Source organism: Pituophis catenifer, unplaced genomic scaffold (assembly GCF_029215685.1).
Source record: "Pituophis catenifer annectens isolate HBS135680 unplaced genomic scaffold, rPitCat1.0.hap2 SCAF_8, whole genome shotgun sequence".
Classification (NCBI taxonomy): Eukaryota; Metazoa; Chordata; class Lepidosauria; order Squamata; family Colubridae; genus Pituophis; species Pituophis catenifer.
Window position 1 is genome coordinate 34,520,944 of NW_027256888.1, and position 21,698 is coordinate 34,542,641.

General features: G+C 34.4%; 3 protein-coding genes across 5 annotated transcripts in view; 1 reads left to right on the forward strand and 2 right to left on the reverse strand.

Moving 5' to 3' along the window:
- Nucleotides 1–2,965, forward strand: part of WDR17 (WD repeat domain 17) — a 73,298-nt gene extending 70,333 nt beyond the window's left edge. Inside the window, exons 28-30 of the mRNA XM_070948392.1 lie at nt 1,209–1,307; nt 1,458–1,641; nt 2,846–2,965. Coding sequence (XP_070804493.1) covers nt 1,209–1,307; nt 1,458–1,641; nt 2,846–2,965 — 403 coding nt within the window. The remainder of the gene's footprint in view (nt 1–1,208; nt 1,308–1,457; nt 1,642–2,845) is intronic.
- Nucleotides 2,966–6,363: 3,398 nt separating this feature from the next.
- SPATA4 (spermatogenesis associated 4) lies at nt 6,364–15,489 on the reverse strand. The gene is made up of 7 exons (XM_070948393.1): nt 15,437–15,489; nt 13,108–13,273; nt 11,179–11,308; nt 10,710–10,828; nt 10,174–10,394; nt 8,747–8,863; nt 6,364–6,542 (listed from the first exon to the last, which is right to left on the reverse strand). The coding sequence occupies exons 2-7, from the start codon at nt 13,206–13,208 to the stop codon at nt 6,364–6,366; spliced, it is 867 nt and encodes a 288-aa protein (XP_070804494.1). The 5' UTR covers nt 13,209–13,273; nt 15,437–15,489.
- A 3,350-nt stretch (nt 15,490–18,839) lies between these two features.
- Nucleotides 18,840–21,698, reverse strand: part of ASB5 (ankyrin repeat and SOCS box containing 5) — a 42,197-nt gene continuing 39,338 nt past the window's right edge. For all 3 annotated transcript variants that reach the window (XM_070948397.1, XM_070948396.1, XM_070948398.1), the window contains one exon: nt 18,840–21,488. In XM_070948397.1, the coding sequence (XP_070804498.1) occupies nt 21,361–21,488 (128 nt within the window). In that variant the 3' untranslated portion in view covers nt 18,840–21,360. The remainder of the gene's footprint in view (nt 21,489–21,698) is intronic.

Here is a 21,698-nt window from a genome sequence, read left to right on the forward strand (position 1 = left end):
ACTATACAATTATTTATTAGGTGATGATAAGTCCGAAGATATCACAAAGAATCAAATAAATGCATGGGAGAAAAACATAGGGCGTGATATAAACTTTGGGGAATGGGAGGAGGCATGGAACAGGAATCTTAAACTGACTAGAGTGGTGGTTTACAAGGAAAACCATTACAAAATGCTCCATAGATGGTATTTAGCCCCGGCCAGACTAGCCAAGATATATCCTAATATACATCCCAATTGTTGGAAATGTGGCCACGGTCAAGGCACCTTCTTTCACATGTGGTGGACATGCCCGGAAGCGAAAGGATATTGGAATAAGATCAGGAAGTGGTTATATGAAATAATTGGCGAAGATATTGAACTAACACCAGAGATATTTCTCCTGGGAATAGTAAAGAAGCCATACGGAAAGGAAAAGATACATTTAATGATTCACATGATTACAGCCGCCAGATTGGCATACTACTAGAAAGAGAAAACTCAACCACCAGAAGAGCTCACAATTAGGAAAACATTGGAGTGCGCAGAGATGACTAAATTAACTCATGAATTAAATGATGATGAGAAGTCAGTTTACTATATTGTGTGGGAAAGGTGGTACAAGTGGATGCATGATAAAATGAAAGAAAGACTTAAAGGTGTGTTAAATAATGGTTAAAAGTGATTTGAAATATCACCAAGTATTATTTATGTAAATAGTTAAAACACTGCACATCCGATATTAACTGAAAATGGCATTACATTTATGTTTTTTATGTTTTTGTCTGTATGTTTTTCTTTTTTTCTGTTTGTAAAAAATCTTAATAAAGTTTCTACAAAAAAAAAATAGTTGTAACAGGAAAAAGCACCTTTTGAAGCTTGACATCGTGTTTGAATTGGTATCAAACCCCTCACTTTTATATTAGGTAGAAACTGAAGCAAGAGCATAGACAAACCTTGTCCAACCCTGTACTTTCAAATATGTTGTATCTGAATTTATTAATCCCAGGAGCAGTCTGAGATCACTAGATTGGGAAAAGTTGGAAAAAATCATCATAGTTTAGGTTCTAAACATTTTACATTTAAGCAGTTTGTTGACTATGACAGGTATTAATCCATATACGTAGACTAGATGTTGCTATCATGGATCAGTGTCCATATTAAATGTGTATTGATCCATATGGAATGAGTGTAATCTATATAGTGTGTTACTCTATATTTTCTTCCAGTCAGCTTTTAAAAAGAAGAGAAGTATGTATACCCCTGAAAATCGAGCAACTCTCTGAGGAACTAGATGCTTGGAGAGCTTGTAGCCAATCATTAAACAAGTAGGTGTATGGTACTTTATTTAATATGGTGTGAATTTATGACATTATGCTTTGTGTGAAAAAAATTGCATGGCATTTTTAGAATATTATTTTTCAATTGTGAAACTTTATGTTTATTCTTACAAACACTAGCATGCCTACATTTTATAGGTCTTCTGATGAATTACTACAGATACCACCATCTGAATTGCAACAACAGATTTATGCAACAATGCTATCACGAATTAAAGAAGAGCCTCTTCAAGTAACCATAGGAACTAATTATGTTTCTGGATCTAATCTTCCTGGTCATTCAGATGTGCATATCTCTTGTTTGACAGGATTAAGAATACAGGTATTGGAACAGAACTGGAGTACTTTGTGTAAGAACTTAGTATCAGTATTTCTGGTTATGTCCAATTGTAACACAAATGGAAAGCTGCTTACCCTCTGATGCTTCCTCAGCCCGTGGTGGTGCAGTGGTTAGAATGCAGTACTGCAGGCTACTTCTGCTGACTGCCGACTGCCAGCAATTTGGCAGTTCGATTCAGCCTTCTATCCTTCCCAGTCAGTAAAATGAAGACTCAGATTATTGGGAGCAATATGCTGACTTTGTAAATCGCTTAAAGAGGGCTGTAAAGCATTATCAAACGGTATATAAGTCTAGTGCTATTGCTATATTCTTCCAATTGAAGTTTTTGAATCTCCTGCAAGGATAGTATCCAAGATAGCATTATTTTAGTACCTGGAGGCAGTTGGGTCTAAATGAGGAAGAACAGGCTAAAACACAACTGTTCATCCAGGCTGTGCATGGATGAATCATTTGATTTCAGGAATTTAGCAGCTTTGGTTCTTGGCGGAGTTATATTTCTTCAGACAAATCTGATATGCAGTTTGGATTTATTTATTTATTTATTTATTTTGAGGAGCAGGCGGCAGTTACCTTATTATGCCCATGTAACATCTCTGATGTATGAATTGTAGTGGTTATCTGTGACTTTTGATCAGAATTCAAAGTGCTCGTTGGCATCTATTAAGCTTTACCTGATTTTTGTAGGACTTCTTGTCTCCAATTGTACTTCCTTCTCTGATAAATTCTGAAGTTCAGTATTCTTCAGGTTCCAACTGTTAAAAAATGTGGGAGCTAAGAAATGCATCTTCTCTGTCATTGCCATTGCAATATTTCCCCTTAAATCTATATGAGTCTTGTCAGTTGCCTACCTGCTTCAAACATTACAGGTAATTGTTATAAGATTTTCTTGAAAAAGATGAGGAATTATCCTAGAAGGGAAAACCTCTATATTTGAGGGTAATTGTTATTAGAAGAATAAGATGCAGTAGAAATCTCTTACTTGATTTCAGGAAACAAGTATCTGTTATATATGTTAGCATAAATGATCATGTCTCTAGGCATGAACAATGAATTATTTAATATCTAAACTTTTTTTGCTTTAATAATTATTTCTTCTAAACTTGTAAAATATTTTTATTTTTAAAGTTGTAAGTATATATGTATTTTTAATACAAAAAGTATAATTTGTTTATGTCTTATTTTATAGGGTCCTGTATTTTTCCTTGAAGATGGAAAGTCAACAATTTCACTAAACGATGCTTTGATGTGGGCAAAAGTGAATCCTTTCTCTCCACTGGGAACAGGAATACGGCTCAACCCATTCTGATAAAAAAATCTTTCTATTAATAATGATAGTTGCTTTTATTTTATTAGTGGAAAGATTTGAGGTTGACACTTGCTTGAACAGTTTTATAAACTTTGTGAATTATAAATTTAATTTTTATATTAAAATTGATAACCCAAAGAGAATTTCATATATCATTGGCAACCACAGGCTTTTAGAAGAAGATTGAAATTAGGTATCTGTGAACACTCTTGTGAAGCACATTGCTGGGTCATACAATAGCTATTTCTGCTTTGAATTATTCCTTAGAGGACACATGCATCCTATTTTAAATAAAGTTTGTGTGTTTGTCTCCTCCTAGTGGAAATTAAGGGCATAGCCTAACAAGTACTGTTTTGGAAAAAAGATCCATTAAAACAAGTAGAAATTTTGCAGCTGTGATGCATGATGGATTGTATTTTCATATTTATAATAAATTATTAATGTGTGTAAATTTATAGTTGTATAGTAAATTGGTTAGCAGGTATTTTGGAATACTTAGCTTATGCTCAGCATAAGAATGTTTTTAGAATATATTTTGAATATCTGGATTTGCATTTGACATCCTTTATTTTAAATGATTAAGCATATTTCTAAAATTTATTTTCCAATAGATCTCTTTAAGTAAACTATTGATTGTATCAAAATACACTATGTAAATTTACAAGGAATGAACTCTTTTCATTTTAGTGTTTGTAAACATATGGCATTTAAAGTTCCAGCATCTAAATAAATTAGGTTTGTTTTAAATAAAAGTTTTTTTCTGAACATATGTAATCAAGTTTCAGTTTATTACCACTACCTTTTCTTTAGGTTACAACTTCTACATGTCCTATGTGGTCAGGATATTGGGAGGGAGAGTGCACTTGACCAAAAGCGTTCTGGCTGTGAAGGTGAAACACGATCTCTGCTAAAATCAGTTGCTTTTCCATAGTGGATGTGTGTGAAGTTCCTTCCTGAAATTGAATACTGAAAGATACCTAACAGCAAGTAGATAAATGTGCTTTTTTGCACATTGGATGTGTTTCTTTTCAGCTTCTGTGTTGACACACACAGAAAGCTTTAACTTTTACACATTGAAAAATGTGTTCATGTATGTTCAGATACCAAAAAGACTGGTTCAAGAACCAGCAATAACTAGTTATAGATAAAAATTTCCTTCGTTCTAGATTTTACTTAGCAAGGCTAATACCTCTGCTTTTCATCAGCATTCCCTAGAAAGATGTATTACAGTAATAATATGCAATGGTTATTTTGCTTTGTTATGTGTTCAGATCATTAAACTTTTCATTCAACAAGCCCTGCTTCTTGCTATCTACATCTTTTTTTTCTACCTTTGATTTTATTTTGTCCTTTTGTTTCTAGAATTTCCTTTGTAGAAACTTAAGACCAATCTCTACAAAACAGTTTAATTGAATTTCTAGTTTTAGTTAAGATAAGGGGACCATTAAAACATATTACAAGAATAAATCAATAGTTTGTAATTTTACTTTTTTCAATTTAGATCTTTAACTTTTTGTAAAGTATGATTCGGTTTTATATACAGACAGCTAGTTTAGTGTTGTGGTGAAGGTGCTGGCCTAGAAACCAGGAGATGTGAGTTCTACTCCTGTTTTAGGCATGAAAGCTAGCTGAGTGACTTTAGGTCAGTCAGTCACTCTCAGCCCAACTTACCTACAAAATTGTTGTGAGGAAAATAGGAGGAGGAAGGACTGTTATGTATGTTCACTGCCTTGAATTACTTATAAAGTAATTATGGCAGAATAAATATTTAATAAATAAAGTATTATTTATTGTTCAATTATATTGGTTGATTCTGGTCTATATTTATAACTTGTCTAGCAAGGAAAGAGCTACTTCTATTTATGAAAGGTCTGAGATCCAAAAATTAATTTTACATGGTTCTATAGGATCCCCCACCTCTCCCAAACAATAAACATTTTCTTATAGTGTGAAGGAAAAATAATGATAGTCAGATCTTATAATGAACCTTCCTCCTTATACCAATTCTTCTATGAAAAAAAAAAAGATATCCTATAAACTTGAGTTCTCTTGTTCTAGTAAGTAGATATGAAAGATTTACAATCCCTGAAATGGAATTAGCTACTACTTGTTCTTTCTCATATTTTCAGCAATAAATCAGTATACATATAACATCATGAAATGTATATGTTTTAGATTTGGGACTAATTTTCTTCCTCTTTTTTTCTTCCTTTCCAAGACTTTAAAAGTGTTTCAGAGCATTTAGAAACTGAATAGCAGACAGAAAATGTGAGCATTCTGTTTCCTGATCAACAGATTTGAATTGACAGCACATAGGTGTCTATTAAATTATGAAATGGACAGTTTCTCCACAAATTTACACATGCATTAGCAAGAAACACAGGCTTCTTGTTAATGCATATGTAAATTTGCTAGCCTCTAATTGCTTAACAAGTTTTCTCATTTCAGTCTTTTCATTTGGAGGCATTATATAAAACTATTATGTGTATTATATGAAGTAAATCATAAGATTTCCATGATATCATAATCTAGATGTAGTAAGTCTTGTGTTAGGAATTTAAGAATTATATTGCCTACTCTCCCAGTTTTCAGATATCCTCTACTGTAGGAAATTGAGTTGTGAAGAATCATTTTCTACAATAGATAAAGGATAATAATAGCAATAAATATCAGTCCCTCACTAACAAGAAGATGGTTTTGCCATGGGAACATCTTTTGGATTTTAAAAAAAGCTTAGCCTAGCTTTTTTCTTGCATTTTTTCTTGTGTTCCTACTGCTTTTCAGTCTCATAACTGTAAGAAAGAGGTGCTTTCTCCCAGTCAAGGGCTCATTAAAACTCTTCTGTTCTCCCTACTGCAAGTGGAAGAAAACACAGTCTTCAGGTCATTCTCTAGCCCATTCAATCTAACATTTCCATTGGTGGATTAATGTTGTACACTAATGTAACATACAAAAAAGAGTTTTAATTTGACTGGTTCTAAAGTTCTGAAAGATACATTCTAAGAAGCTTCCTTGGTTGATGAGAATTTTTTAACATGATCCATTGATTTCCATCAATTTATAAGTGTACTCTAGAGTATATGTTTACCTACCGGTATATTGAACATTTTACATTGTTTCTAAATGATTAAGAAAACACGTGACAAAGAGACTGGAGCTGATTCATTTTATTAAAATTATATTGATTTAAGATTTCTAGGTTCTGCATTACTGTATAATAAAAATTTACATTATAGCATGACAAGGAGATAAACTTCCAGTAATGGAATGGATAAAATGATTTTGATTTATTGCATTTTCTTCTGCCTGTGTAAATACCATGTTAACAATATGTCTTTGATGTCAGTATTAATTCTTTACTGGCTTATCTGTAAGGTTCATGTTTCTCAAAATAGGACTCATATTTGATTATAAATCTTCTTTTGTATTTCTGAATTTCTTCTCTGTAGTTCTTTAAAATGTGTACCTGAAACTTCAGTATTCATGTTCACATCAAATGCGAATTTCTCAGGCTGTTTCACTTGAATAGTTTTGAAATGAACATCTGTTTTACCTCTGATTTGTGTGGATGGTACACCTAAGGGAGTGGGAAAAATTTCAAGCACACAATTTCATTTATAACACAAAAAAATTGTTTTAGCTTCTAAAACATTTTTTAGAAATGTGAGTTATTAAAATTGTTAAGATTCCTCTACCTGTGAATATTTGAGAAAATTAAATACTTAGGGACAAATTTTCAGCAATATATCAGTTTCCAATTATTATCAATTCAATCCATGTAAACTCAAAAATAGCTCATTGAAATATGCTAAATATTGTTTAAAAATGAAAATGTAGGACATAATTTCAATAAATACATTCAGGTGCAGTTCACTCTAAGAACATTAGCAGGAGAGAATATAAAATGCAGCAAAATATTAATTTAAAAACTGTCAGAAAACTAAGTTTCCATTTCAACCAAGATTATTCCTGATTACTAATCAGTCCTAACAATCTAATTGCTGGTAAGACTGGGCAAACAATCTGATCTAAGAAGTGAGTGCAACCTACTCTACTATGCATAATGATAAATAGATATTAAGCATTAATTAGGAAAAGATTAGAGAACAAGAAGCAAATAGGAGTTCTATTTCCCTTGACTTTCAGTAAAGGATGAAAGCGAATGAATATTTGCTCATAAATTCCCTAGGAATCTCTTTTCCAACCTCCAAATGGTGCCGTTTACTATCAATTGCTGGTGTCCAAGAATAAATAAATTTACAGGCAAGAATAAGCATTAGCTGCTCTTCTCTCTCCATCATCTGAAACTGGCATGGAGCAGTTGCCTAGTCCAAGTGAACACAAGATCTGTCTGCTAATCCACAGATTTATATCCACACAGCTCATACTGAAAAAGCAATTACTTCTTCCTCTTATTGAAACTATCCTTCAAGGGGTACGACACAACTAGTGGAAGTAACCCTTTTTATGTTTCATAAGAATGCACAAGGGGCAACATGAAAGAGAAAGCAGTAATTGCTTTGTCTCCTGATTATATCTCCTGACATGAAACAAATAGGTTCAACCTGTAGGGTTGCCTGAAATGATATTCAGAAGACAATTCTAACATTTCACCCAACCTCCCTTTCCTTTTCTCCCAGATAATACAAATTATAGTGGCAGTTATGGAAGGTGCAGCTATATTTTTCTTTTCTTCGGCTAGAAAAGAAAGAGATGAACTCAAAGAGGTTGCAGATGTTTTTTGCGGTAACAGCCATTGTCTCAAAATAATTGTTTAACTTTTCTCTCAGAAACAAAATTGGAAGAAGTAGCAATACATATGTTTACATCTTGTCATATGCAACAAGGAGGACTATGCTTTATAGGGAAGAGAGAAAAAGTGTCCAAGCAAAAAGAGGGCTTATCACATTCCAGCTGATTATTCTTCTTTCACTGAATGGCTTGGTCGATGAGATATTGAGAGAATAAAAAAGGCTGATTTTCAAAAGAATAAGTCTTACTAATAGGCCCATTATTGTAGGTAACTTGAGACCCATATCTGCCTTCCAACAAGTCAGAGACAGTTTAAGATTCTTTAATGAGAACCATCTTTTCTGCTCCACCTATAGGATATGCATAGATATAAGTGTGGGCAGATTATCAGTTATGCAAACTCACACTTCAGGAGGCATTATGGAGTCAACACTCCCTACTTTGAGTTTGATGCCAACAGAGGATGAATAACGAAGGGGCAATAGTGGAACTCACTCTTCCTCAGCTTTCAATATTGCTCCAAGAAAAAGGCTCAGAAGAGACAATATGGGGAAAATAAATGTGTAGACATTTCCTAAATGGCTATCAGGAAAAAAAAAGATAAAAAGCAACTAATTGTAAATTAAATAAAAATATGAAAGAAGAAATATTACACAGTAGGAAAATAAACATTCTAGAAAGGAAAAAAGGGTATGATAAGTATAGAATGAAAAAAGATGGATAAATCAGAGACTGGTATAGAGAAGGAAAGACAGAATTAAGAAATGGGGAACTGAATTATACAAACAAAAAACCCCAAAACAAAAAGTGGAGTATATTCTGCTCAAAGTTTTGTTACATTGTTAACAGAAGTTACAATTCAGTTAAATGCCTAAAAGGAAAAAAGGCATATTCTTGAATCAAACCATGTATATTCAGTCATAACTATTTAAATAGAACTTATCCCTAAACAAGTATTTCTTAAGTTTATCTAATCCATTTGAATAGAACTGTAACCTTTGACTTTCAGATTGGAAAAAGAATGCTTACTATTTGGCACAGGAACAGATTTTTCCTTTGGAAGATTAGTTGTACCGAACGAACGAGCCAAAATAGAAGAGTGATCAATGGCACGTTGTCCCAGTGTTGGTTTAATACCAAACCGTGCTATAAATCAACAGAGTCATTTATCTTAAGCAACAACTATGTTATTACATATGCCAGCTACATTGTATAAAATTTATATTTCTAAACCACCCATCTCCCTCATAAATTATTAAATTCTATTTATGATTATTAAAGAAAATGTTTCATTAATGAGACAGCTGAAAAGGATATAGTTGGAGATTATGCAGACATTGATATTCTTAGAGCTCTATAAATCTATTCAAATTTAAAAATAAAGCAAGTCTACAGTATATACACAGTGACAATATTTTTAGTTAAGATCTGCTCTTTTTAATGCATGGAGTTTAAGATAGATAACAACACTAATTGCAAAATAATCAAACAGTTAACAATAAAATGAGATGACAGAAAGAAATCCAACAATGCAAATAAATATTCAACTAATTAATATTAAATATTTTCCATTACAAAGGTGGGCCTTCTCACAACAAAAGTAACAAACTAGAAAACCCATGCTCTGTTGTGTCATGGTTTCAGAAATATTTCATTATCTAAACTGAAAAACAGAATGATCACAGATGGCCCAAAAAATAAGAGAAGGAGTGACTTCTAACTTCCCCACTGATTTTCTTTGTGGGTAGCATTGGAAATCTTCCTTCTGTCCCATTCCTCCCTTCCCTTGCCAGGAAGCTGGTAAGTGGCTGCTGCCAGGTAAGGTTGGAGCAAGGGAGTGCATGAGTGGTCAGTGTGCCACAGGCTCAAAGGGACTGGTGGTGTATGCATCATTTCTCTTGACTTTCTTCCCTGCAAGCTTCCCATAAGCAAAAACTTTGCTAATTGGAAGATGGCAAGAAGCATCAACAATCATATCAGTTCCTTCCCAGTTCTCACTGCCATCAGGAAATCATCAAAATCATGTGACCACAGCCAAGTGCAGCAGCACAGTGTTAAAGCTGAACCAGGAAAAATATCCCCAAATTTTATTCCCTCGAGACTAATGGGTCCCAGTGTTCTATAAGTTGGCCTATTTGAGGTACCTTTCTTGAAAATATTTTGCCTTATGTAGCGTTTCAAAAAATTGAAGCTTACTAAGTTTCAAACAGACACAAGTATATATAGATGAAAAGCAAACTGGATCTCCTGCAGCAGGTAGCCCTGTAACTCTCTTTCTGAGTTCTTATCAAATTGATTCTGGATAAAGTACAAGCCATGGAAAGTCCTTTTAAGGTGAGTTTGAAAAGTGCAGCTAACTTTATTGGTTTTTTAAAATACATGTATTCCTATTAAGTTATGCAAACAGGGAAATATCCTTATGTTATTCAAAAAGATGTTCTGAGAAAGATACTTACATGGATGTTGTTCCCTCTCCATTAACCTTCGCTGCCTATGTATATCAAGGATAGCATTTACTTTCTGTTTATTTTTATAAATATCAGGTTCTGCCATCATTTCTGACATAGTGATATTGTTTTTAATAGCCCTTGAAGCAGTTGATCTAGCAACCAGTGGTAAATTGTCCTGATAAATACGATCAGTAAAATCAATCTCTTCATCTTGAATATGTTTTATACTACAAGAGAAAAAGAAAGCATATTACAGTTTCTTTCACTAATCAAGCAATAAGGCAATGCTGAGCTGCCTGTGTGCTTATATGTATATTCTTAAACTGAAACTTCCTCAAATTAACTTGAAATTCTATAGATTCACAAATCAATGACTACATTTATTTGGTTTTTTTTTTTTACCATCTAATTTAGATTTTCCTGGGAAAAATTATAGTGTGGATTGTGAGCCTAAAGGCAGTAATTATCTTGTCTTCTGTTACTTAATGCTAACATTTAGGTATTAACATACAACTTTCAAATATAGCATTGAAGAAACATACCGACTGTCTGTCAGCATTGTATAAATATCTTGTACAAATATTTCTGCAGCTCCTGGTTTACAATGAATTGTCCCATCTATTAACTCTCGTATAGGCTTCAGATTTCTTTTTGTAAAAAACTTTAACAAAGAGAAAAAAATACATGAATTCATTTTCTTATCCTCAGTTATTTATCACAAAGGGATAAACAATTGCCATCAGTGTAGACTACGATGCCTGACATCTATGTAACAGAACTGGAAAGATACAACTATTAAAAATATAAATATGTAGTATTTCCTTGGAGTTGCTACAATTGCCATTATTATATTCCACTTGAAAAACAATAGCATAAATTATTTGTCTATGACTACTGACTGTATGCTGTTTAATTGCCAGTAGTCTAAAGAAGAAATAAGCCCTCATTTTATTGTAACTTTTAAAATGCATTAAATTTTATAGAAGATTCAAAATTGCATTTATTATTCACCTTTTCAAGCAGTGCCCAGTTACTGAGTTTGACACTTAGGGAGGTTCCATTGACAAAGGAATGCATATGAATGTCTTCTGCGAAGTACCGAGAGAATATCTCAGCAATAAGGTAGCCATTTGAAAAATCCCTATTCGAAATAAAATTTAAAAATTGAATGAAAGACTAACTTTTGTAGGATTTGTCTTAATTTAATTACATCATTCTCTAGCTGTACATTCTTACTTAAGGATGGTTGTTTTGGGTGACTTGTTCGATTTTTATACTTAGTTATACTTCCTTTTCCTAAAGGAAATCAACCTTGACTGTTGTTTGGAAGGACAAATACTGAAACTGAAGCTCAAATACTTTAGCCACCAAATGAGAAGAGAGGAGTCTTTGGAAAAGACCCTGATGTTTCGGAAAGATTGGAGGCAACAAGAGAAGGGGATGGTAGAGAATGAATAGTTAGATAGTTTCATTGATGCATTGGGTAAACAAGGGGAGACAGTGAGGGCAAGGAGGCCTGGCATGCTGTGGTCCATGAGGTTGCAAAGAGTCGAACATGACTGAAAAACAGCAAAATACTTCCTTTTAGAAAAATAAAAATAAAAATCCTTTCCCATTGTAGTCCTCATATCTCAGATAAATAAAACAATTTATTTTGTTATGCAACAAATTCAAATTCCTCTTCCTAAAAAAGGATCAAAAAGTTAGAATTGAATGATAATAATCATATGATATAACCAATTTTCATTTTTTGCTTCCTAACATTTTCTTAGAAGTGCAAGGTCCATTTTTTTCCAGATCAACTGAGTTTTGATCCATTGTTTATAACAGGGACTGACCAACTGGCTCGTTACCTGAGCCTTTTCTGTGTCTCCCAAAAGTTCACTCTTTATCTTTAGAGTTTAGACCTGCATTTATCTGGAATCAGTTCAATACAGATACAGGGTTTAATTTGAAGGAAAGAGATCTATTGTAAGGAAATGAAAGAATGATAAAATTGATAAATACATTCAAGTACATCAAATGGACCTGGCTGGATTTTCACTATAGGCATGATTCCAATGAGAACATAAAAAGCAAAAGTAGTTACACTGGTCTATAAGCAAAAAGAATCTAAAATCAATACTTGGTCAATACATTTATTAGGATCAACCGAAACTTTTTAAAACTCTGCAACATTCAATAAGTCCAGGATTCTATATCAGGCAAGGTAATACAAAAAAAAAAAATCAAAAGAAAAAGATGTACAAAAATTTTTAAAAAATTAGGCCAAGCATTGCAATAATTAACTTTATCATTAAGAGTCAATATTAAGACTGAAGACTGAATGAATTCACCACTAGTAAATGCTTTTTTTAACCTTACTTTCTTGTATAGTTACATTTAATATCTATAGCATCTATAACTGCCACTCCTCAGCTCCCTGAAAATTCATTCTGGAGTCAGTTTTTCAACTGTACAACGGTTTCAATAAATGTACAAATTGCTTTCAAACACAGCAAGCCTCAAGTCTTAAGTCACACAATTTAAAGAAAACCTACTTTTTAAAATAGCCAAATTGTAGAAATTTGATAACTAGCTAAATCATTTTCCAAGTAAACAAATTAAAAACTTACTATGGTTCATTCAAATAAGAACACAGTAACACTGTATGCAAGCTATAAGTCTATGAGTTTCTTTGTAAAAAAAGAGAAAATATATTGGGGTCAGAGCACAACTATGGGGCATATGTGAATTTTGTTGAAATTCTTTGGCTATTTCTAACAAACAACCCTATTAGCCATTTTGGAATTTTTTAAAAAACAGCCATTTAAAATATATTTTCTATTTCCACAGTATGTCAAGTACCATCATATTCTTGGCCATCTGATCAAGAACAAGGAAAGTCTTCAAGAGGAAGAAAAATAATGCCAATCCTCTTCCTGAATTTATTTGTCTTACCTACGGAAGTTCTTTGGTGAAAAAGTGAGGTCAAGACTCTGAAGCCATCGCAGTACTGTCAGGGGCAATCCAGTACGCCCTGGACATGTGGAGTATGACATGAAGGCAAGAGAATTCTTCTAAACTGAGGACTTCTTAAGTTCTTATATTTTTTCCACTTTCTCACCTGTCACATTTTACATTAAAACACCACAAGAATTGTATTTTATTTTATTTTATATCCAATTTATATACTGCCCTTCTCCCTGAGGACTCAGGGCGGTATACAGCCGAATAAAAACATAAATTACAAACGTTAAAATAGTATTAAAAGGATATATATAAATTTGGCCCCGTAATTTAAAAACAATAACAAACCAATTTAAAACATTTTAAAAAGTTAAAAAAATTAAGACACTATTACAGCCACTACTTTATCTTATCAATCCAATTTTGTCACATTAGTTAAAAACACTTATAAGCTATAAACTCTCCTTAAATTGGGCAGCATTGATTCCCAAGTGTTTTAAACATTGTCTTGCATATGAAATTACATCTTCCTCAGCAAATATTAGCAAATATATCTCTACTTAGCACTAGCACTCATTATAGTGATTCTGAGAATTCCAATTCCAATATAACTGATCATTACCACAGTACAGGGGTGGGTTCTACTTACCTTTACTACCGGTTCGCAACAGGATCGTGCATGCGTGCTCGTTTCTGCACATATCACTTCTGATGATGTCAGGGTCAGTGGGCGGAGCCTCCTGTCAGTTTTACTACCGGTTCTATAGAACCGGTCCGAACCAGGGGCAACCCACCACTGCCACAGTACCTTGGATAGGACCAGGTAGCCATTCCTGGTGTGACTAGAAATACGTCTTTGATACCCACTAGATTTCTTTATCCCATTAAATTGTTTTTTTTAGAAAATCATAAGAAAAATTGACATGTTGTAAAAATAAGTCAAAACTAAACTAGTGCATGGTTATCATTTTTTCTTCTTTCTTTCTTATACAGATATTCATCTATAGAGCTCAGTCATTCCAAAATATGAATGGTGAGTGGCTACAGCACATGACTTTGTTTGGATTTGTTTAGCAAAACATAAAGATTTAAATGGGGTGGTAGAAAATGTTCTGAATGTTAAAAAGAGCCTTAGGAATAACTTTGCTAATTTATGTACAATAAAAGGAAAAAATACAGAAAAATAATAGAATAAAGAATGCTTTGAGATAAGAGTGGGAATGGGAAAGAATAAATATGAGAAACATTTTTATTTAGAAATTATGGGTTTGTGCATTCTGTCTAAAATTGAGAGCTGAGACATTTTACTCTCTTCTTTATTCCCTAAAAACCAATGACTATATTTAATTTGGAGAACAATAAATTATGGATCCGTCCAACATGTGAAAATAGCTGCAGCAATTAATTCAGCAAGTTGCAAATATGGATTAGATCACAATAGAAAAAGCTGCTACCGGTAGCAGGAATTGCTAGCCAATTCTGCGAGCCCTTCCTTTATCAAATGCTAGTTTCTGATTACAATATATCACTGAATATTTTCAGCTCTTTAAACAGCTAGGTAGTCAAGTGCCTTTCACCTGTAAATTACCTGATCTATTATTATGTACTATATTGATATTATTCCTTTCAAATCACTCCAACTTCCTAGATTTATCACACCCATTGAAAGTTTGTAACATTCTCCAAATTGTAAACGTCCACCAAGCAAAGCTTTACAGACCTTTGTTGAACCCCCAAATCTTGCTAGACCGAGATCTACTTATCATTTGCAAATCCTAGTGCTGTAGATTAAGGCTAGAGACCTTAGTCTGAAAAAACAACCCGGAAAAAGGCACTGGTAAATCACGTCCATCATAGGACTCGAGCTGGATTATTTGAAATTGGCTCCTTCCCCCCTCCCTGAAAGAAAATTCAATTTTGCGCCCGATTCAGCCGCTTCTTCCTTTCGATTCCTTTTCTGAACTACCCCATTCTCGGTCTCCAATGATGCTTTCCATCTACACGCGCGATTCCCGCTCTTACTTGAGAAGGGCCTCAGGCTCCTCGGTCGCCGCGTCTTCGATCGCCATAACAACCATCACCAGAGCAACCTCTCGAGCGAAAGTCCCACCCACCAACGCGAAAAAAATTCAGAAGCCCAAGTGCGCATGCGTTTCAACGACTGGGCAAGTATGTACCGTTTTGAACCGTAGAAGTTTTTTTCGCGGTAGTGGGTTCGCTTTCGACGACACGTTGTATTAAATCAGGTCGATTGCCAGTAGTGCATAATTAAACGAAACAACACATCCACATACCCCCCCACCCACCCACCCTCCCGTACCGCTTAACACAGACAAACTTCCCGGTCACTTGTGTTCCATGTATCTTCTCTCGGGGTTGCGTGTTTCTTTTTATTTCCAAATCTAAAAAGCGACTTTTTCGACTCCGAGTCAGCGGTCGCCTGGCTCGTCTCGTTTTCTTGATCTGTCGATGCTCTGGTTCGCCTCCTTTTGTGTATGTAGGAATAACCTGTTCCCAGTCAATTTGATAGTTGTACGGACTGTTCAAACTCCGTTTCTGCATTGTCTCGAAATGCCGAAAGCGAAATACTTCCCGTGAAGAGGAAAGACAAAAGTGGCCCTGGGATTCATTTTTAAAATTAGTTTCGGGAAAATTGAAAGCAGAATTGTTTCTGTCATGCTTTGCTTTTGTTTAAGTTGGAGAACTAGTATGATAAGTAATGTGATACAAAAAAGTTTCGTGGTACAATTTAAATTGATAAGGAACTGAAGCAGTTATCTGAATTTTACAGCCCTTCCCCGAAGTTTTGCCATTCAGATTACTTCGGTAAAAGATTTTCTCTTGAACATACAAATTTCCAGCTCTGATGCTTGTAGAAGTGACTTTTAAAAATTATTTTCTATGGGAATGTGTGAAAAAAGACTTTCCTTGACAATACAAAGGATGTGGAATTATGCATACTATTGGAGGTTTTTTTTAGAGTGTTGCAAAAAGAAGAAAAAGCTGCATAAAGCTTCTTGAAAACCATTTTCTAATTGATGAGATCAAAAATTGTCAAATTTCAAACCAAACTGTTTGGGGGGGGGTGTTGGACTAGATTACCTACATTCCTACAAGGTCCCTTCCAACTCTATTAGGGTAATTTGTATATGTATCAATCTAAGATGTCATAGATGCTGTAGGTGAAAAGATTTTTAGAAAATATTCCTAAAGTTGGAATAGATGATATAAATCATCTGTCCAAAGGTTCAAACTTGGCCACGTTTTGTTTGTATTGTTGGAAGAAGGCTTCCCACAGTATGATGAAAATTTTAACCAGCCATTCAGTGGTTACTGAAATATTCTTGTCCTAAGGGATAAACTGTTGGAAAGTTATAGCTGTTTGATTATATTACTTTAAAAACATGCAATTTTATATGCATATTGTTTCATCTGACATTAAAGTGCTGCACTGATGTAATTAATTTTTGAGTTGAAGAGAAACTGTTAGATTCTGCATGTTTTTTGTTTTAATAATGGGAGATGATAGGCACAATGGGTGGTATTAAATGTTAGTCTCCATAGAGAATGACTGAAGCACACACCCTTTGGCCTTAATAAATTCAGAGGAGAAGTTTGAAAATGAACAAAAATCATAGGTATGGAATATAAAAATAGAAAGTACATCCAGATAACATTAACAATAGCTGTCAGGCAAAAGAATAGAATGGGATAGAAATAATGAATAGAATAGAATAGAATAGAATAGAATAGAATAGAATAGAATAGAATAGAATAACAGAGTTGAAACCTTACACCACTTCAGACAAATGGTTATCCAATCTCTTCTTAAAAACTTCCAGTGTTGGAGCATTTACAACTTCTGGAGCCAAGTTGTTCCACTGATTAATTCTTCTGTTAGGAAATTTCTCCTTAGTTCCAAGTTGCTTCTCTCCTTGATTAGTTTCCACCCATTGCTTCTTGTCCTGCCCTCAGGTGCTTTGGAGAATAGCTTGACTCTCTCTTCTTTGTAGCAACCCCTGAGATATTGGAACACTGCAATCATGTCTTCCCTAGTCCTTCTCTTCATTAAACTAGACATACCCGCAATCATTCTTCATGTTTTAGCCTCCAGTCCCCTTAGTCTTTGTTGCTGTTCTCTGCACTCTAAAGTCTCAATATCTTTTTTACATCGTGGCGACCAAAACTGGATGCAGTATTCCAAGTGTGGCCTTACCAAGGCATTATAAAGTGGTATTAACACTTCACTTGATCTTGATTCTATCCCTCTGTTTATGCAGACTAGAACTATATTGGCTTTTTTGGCAGCTGCTGCACACTTCTGGCTCATACAGGTCATAATCCATTCTGTCTTAAGCAAAATATTTCAGCAAATGTGGATTGGATGGCATGATGATAGATGCTGGTTCAGAATACATAATTCAAGTATGTTCATCAGTAGTTTTTCATGAACTTAGAGAGAGCTATGGGTCAGTCCTGGATCTTCTATTCAATATTTTCATTAATGGTTTGGAGAAATATGCTTTAACTGGAGATGACACAAAATAGAGTGGAATAGCTCATAACCTACTGGACAGAAACAATCCAGAAACAATCTTGCTAGGAAGTTCTTGTCCATACAAGAACTAAATAGAGACATGTGCAAAGCTCTTCATATAAGAAACATAAATCAAATGTTGATGTATATGATGGAATATTACAATTTTAAAGGTTTCCCCATCCAATCATAACCAACTGAAGGGAGCAGTGCTTATCTGATTCTCAGCCAAGGAAACCTGTGTTGTCTGAGAGACATTTCTATCATCATGTGGCCAACATGAAAATATGGAATGCAGTAACCTTCCCACTGAAGTGGTACCTATTTACCTACCGACATTTGCATGCTTTCTAACTGCTAAGATTGGCAGGAGCTGGGGTGAATAAAGGGAGCTCACCCTGTGGATTAGCACTCAGGCCGGGCTGTCAGCTTTCTAGTTGACAAACTCAGCTTCTTAACCTCTGAGCCATTACACCCCTTAAGATGGAATATATCTGGTCTGATAACAATAATTTTGAAAAGATTTTGGAATAGTATTTGTTGCAAACTTAATATTGGCCAACATAGGTGAGTGGCTATGAAAAGCAAATGTAATTTTATTTTACACTAATTAAAGTATACGGTAATTTCTAAATCATGGGAAGTAACTTTTAAACTCGTTTTGCATTAGTCTGCTTCATCCTGAATACTCTATCCAGTTCTGGCACTATATTTCAAGACGAATTCAGAAAAAAATAAAACAAATTTTGAGAGTAAATAGAAATTAAAACTTACGAAGAGAGATTGAACAGGCTGTGAACATTTTACCTTGGAAAAAGATGACTGAGGGTGATACGATAGCACTCTTCGAACTCTTGGAAGAATGTCACATGGAAGAAAGTCAAGATCTGTTCTCGCTCTTATTCCAGAGCACAGAATGATCAGCTTAAGTTACAGCAAAACAGATTCCAATTGAATTTGAATTCCTGCTTGGAATAAGGGCTTGGATTTGATAATGTAAATGTTCTGTTTCAATGCTATAATTATACCAATTGAGAAAGCTTCCTTGGGATTTTCATACAAAGTAAACCAAAGGAGTCATAATCCTGTAAAAGCTCCAGTCTCAATATATTTGAAAATTACTATTACAATTGTACTATTACTATTGTTGCTATTGTTATATATTGAAATCCAATGGCATCAAATCTGGTTTGCGCTGTTTATTTATTTAATTTTTTATTTGTATAAGTGCCCATCTTTAATTTCTGTGCATTTTAAAATAATATAATCACATGTGCAAACATTTATGGTATTCTTATGTAGTGACTAAAGTAGTAGTAGTTAAATCCCTGTTTTGTCCTGAAATTTCCTGGGTGATGCCAGGACAATTAGGGACTAGATGACAAAAGAAAAACAAACACATTTACAATAGTAGGTCTTCAGTACATATTCCAGAGAAGTCTGAAAATAAAAGACACTTATTTGTTTAACCATCTTTCAAGTTTTATATATGTATATCAGTTTTAGAGAAAGAAAAAAAGAAAATGTACTTAATACATAGACAGGCATTCATCTTTACTCAGAATATATCAAACAATAATTAAACTAAACAATATATTTTTATGCAAAATTTACAAGTTCTAGACATTCTCCCCTACTTCCCACATTATTACTTACATAGCATTTCATGAAATTTTAAAGGAATACATCGTAGGATCATTCCATTCTAGCTCTTAAAAGACCAAAAATCCACTAAAAAGCAGTTAATCTCTCATTCTTTCAACTGCAGTAGGAACATAGAAGAAAGTAGCTTCTATGGGAACAGCGGTATTTAAATAGACAACCTGCTACTAAGAGCTGTGTATTATTTCTTTACAAATGAAGTAAGTGAATCTTTTTCAACTAAACTAATTCTTACAGAGAATATTAGGCCAAATATTGGGGCATATAGCAGAAAATGGGCACACCTAGGATAAAAACTGAATTATCTGATTTTAAATTTAAAGGTAGCCTTCTAGATATGAATGTTACTTAATGGCTGTTCAAAGTTATGACAGACCCTCTCCACCAAAAGTTATGACCTTGTTTAGAAGTTATGGCCACTGCAGCCCCTGTGGTCATTCACCCTTACGCTCAGCCTCAGGGATATTGCAGTGCCCATCCCTGACTCTCCCCCCCCCATCCCACCCCACTGGGACCACAAGGGCCTTGGGCCTATTCTTCACATACCCATCATCCATTGTACACTTAGCTTTTGAAGATCTCCAGATGCCAGGCTGTGCAATCACATTAAGAAACAAAATGGAGTGGTTTGTCCCTTGCCCATGGCTTTGTGAAAGCAGTGGAGAAATTGATGGCCACTTCCGGGTTGTATGGTCCACCCTCTTTCCTCAATATGAGAAACATGGAGATCTTCAGGGGACAGCAAGCAGACCACAAGATGTCTTGAGGGTGGGGGGGGAGGCTTTGGGAGGCCTAGGGCAGGCAGGCCTGGCCATATGCTAGGCCTCCAAAGGTCTCCCCCATCTCTGCTTAACAACCCAGGTGTTGATTTAATGGCCACATTGGGGAGGGCAGGGGATGAGGGTTGTTAAGCAAGGCCACCTCACTTAATGGCCATCACCACTTGGAAGTGTAATGGGCAGGCTCTGTTACAGCTATACATCAAGGATTACCTGTATATATAATTGCAATTAAATTATTAAATGAAATTAGTATAATCATCTCCCAATCTTATTGTGCTTAATAGCCTCCCGTTTCATTTGCTGTTTAAGACAAAAATTGGTCTGGAATTGCATCCAAACCTTGGAAAGCTCCTCGTGACTTGGGATCACAAGTTGGGGAATTTATACAGAGAAGAAATATGGAAAAGATTGGAAACCTTAATTTATTTCTCTTTCTCTCCACTGCCATTCCAATACTTTTAAGAAAGAAAGAAAGAAGAGATTCAAAAAGAATTTACAATTTGCAGTGCAATATACAGGAAATAGTAATAGCACATATATACCGCTTCACAGTGATTTGCAGCCCCCTCTAAACAGTTTTACAGAGTCAGCATATTGTCCCCAACAATCTGGGTCCTCATTTTACTGACCTAGGAAGGATGGAAGGCTGAGTCAACCTTGAGCCACTTAGAATCAAACTCCTGGAGTGAGCAGTAAGTTAGCTTGTGATACCGCAATCTAATCACTGCACCACCACGGATCTTAGATTAAACAAAAGTAAATTTTAAATGGAGTGATTAATCAGTAAGGACTATATTGTAAAAATATATATATTTTCAAAATATTAGGGCTCTGTAAGTCCTTCCCAAAACATGCTTTGCAACATGCAAAGGAGTGCACAAAGCCCAACTTTTTAAATTGCTAAGGTAGCTGTGGAGAAAGTTGCTGCTTTCTCTGTCTGCATATGTGTGCATGTATAGCCACTGAATAGGTGGAAATGGTTGGGAGCAGTTTCTTAAATATTTGGTTGCTTTAATCATTAAAAAAAAAAAAAAGGCCTTCACACATATTACCTTGCATTCCAGAATACTTTTTTCAAAGGATTTGTATAGCTCTGTAAAATATGACCACATTTATATTTCACTTTAGTAGTACTTCAAGAAATTTTGTTTGGCATGATTTTAATGTGCAGGCAAGCTTGTTTAAGCTTCTCCCTATCATATAACTTTCATGTGTAACATGTTGTAGAATATTTCTTTAAGTTCTGAAATACAATTCACTATTTTATTGGTACTGTAAGAAATTTTTCAAGATGTTTGGCAGTTGAAGTTGTGGTACAAGATGCAATCTAGATTTTCCTATATAATTTCGGATTCGTAGTCGGCACAGCTGGCAAAGAGAACATGGAGTAACTGCAATTGAATAAAAATGACATTATGTAGCATTAGATAGTATTCTCAAGAACTTACATTTTGTACTTACATTATATATTTTTATCATATTCAAACAGACATTTTAGTTGAATAGATTTCTTGGATGCACTGCCATTTTTACTGACATACATCTAAGAGTTATGTAGTACATATATATTTGATAAGGAAAATTAAGGAATGTTTGCAAAG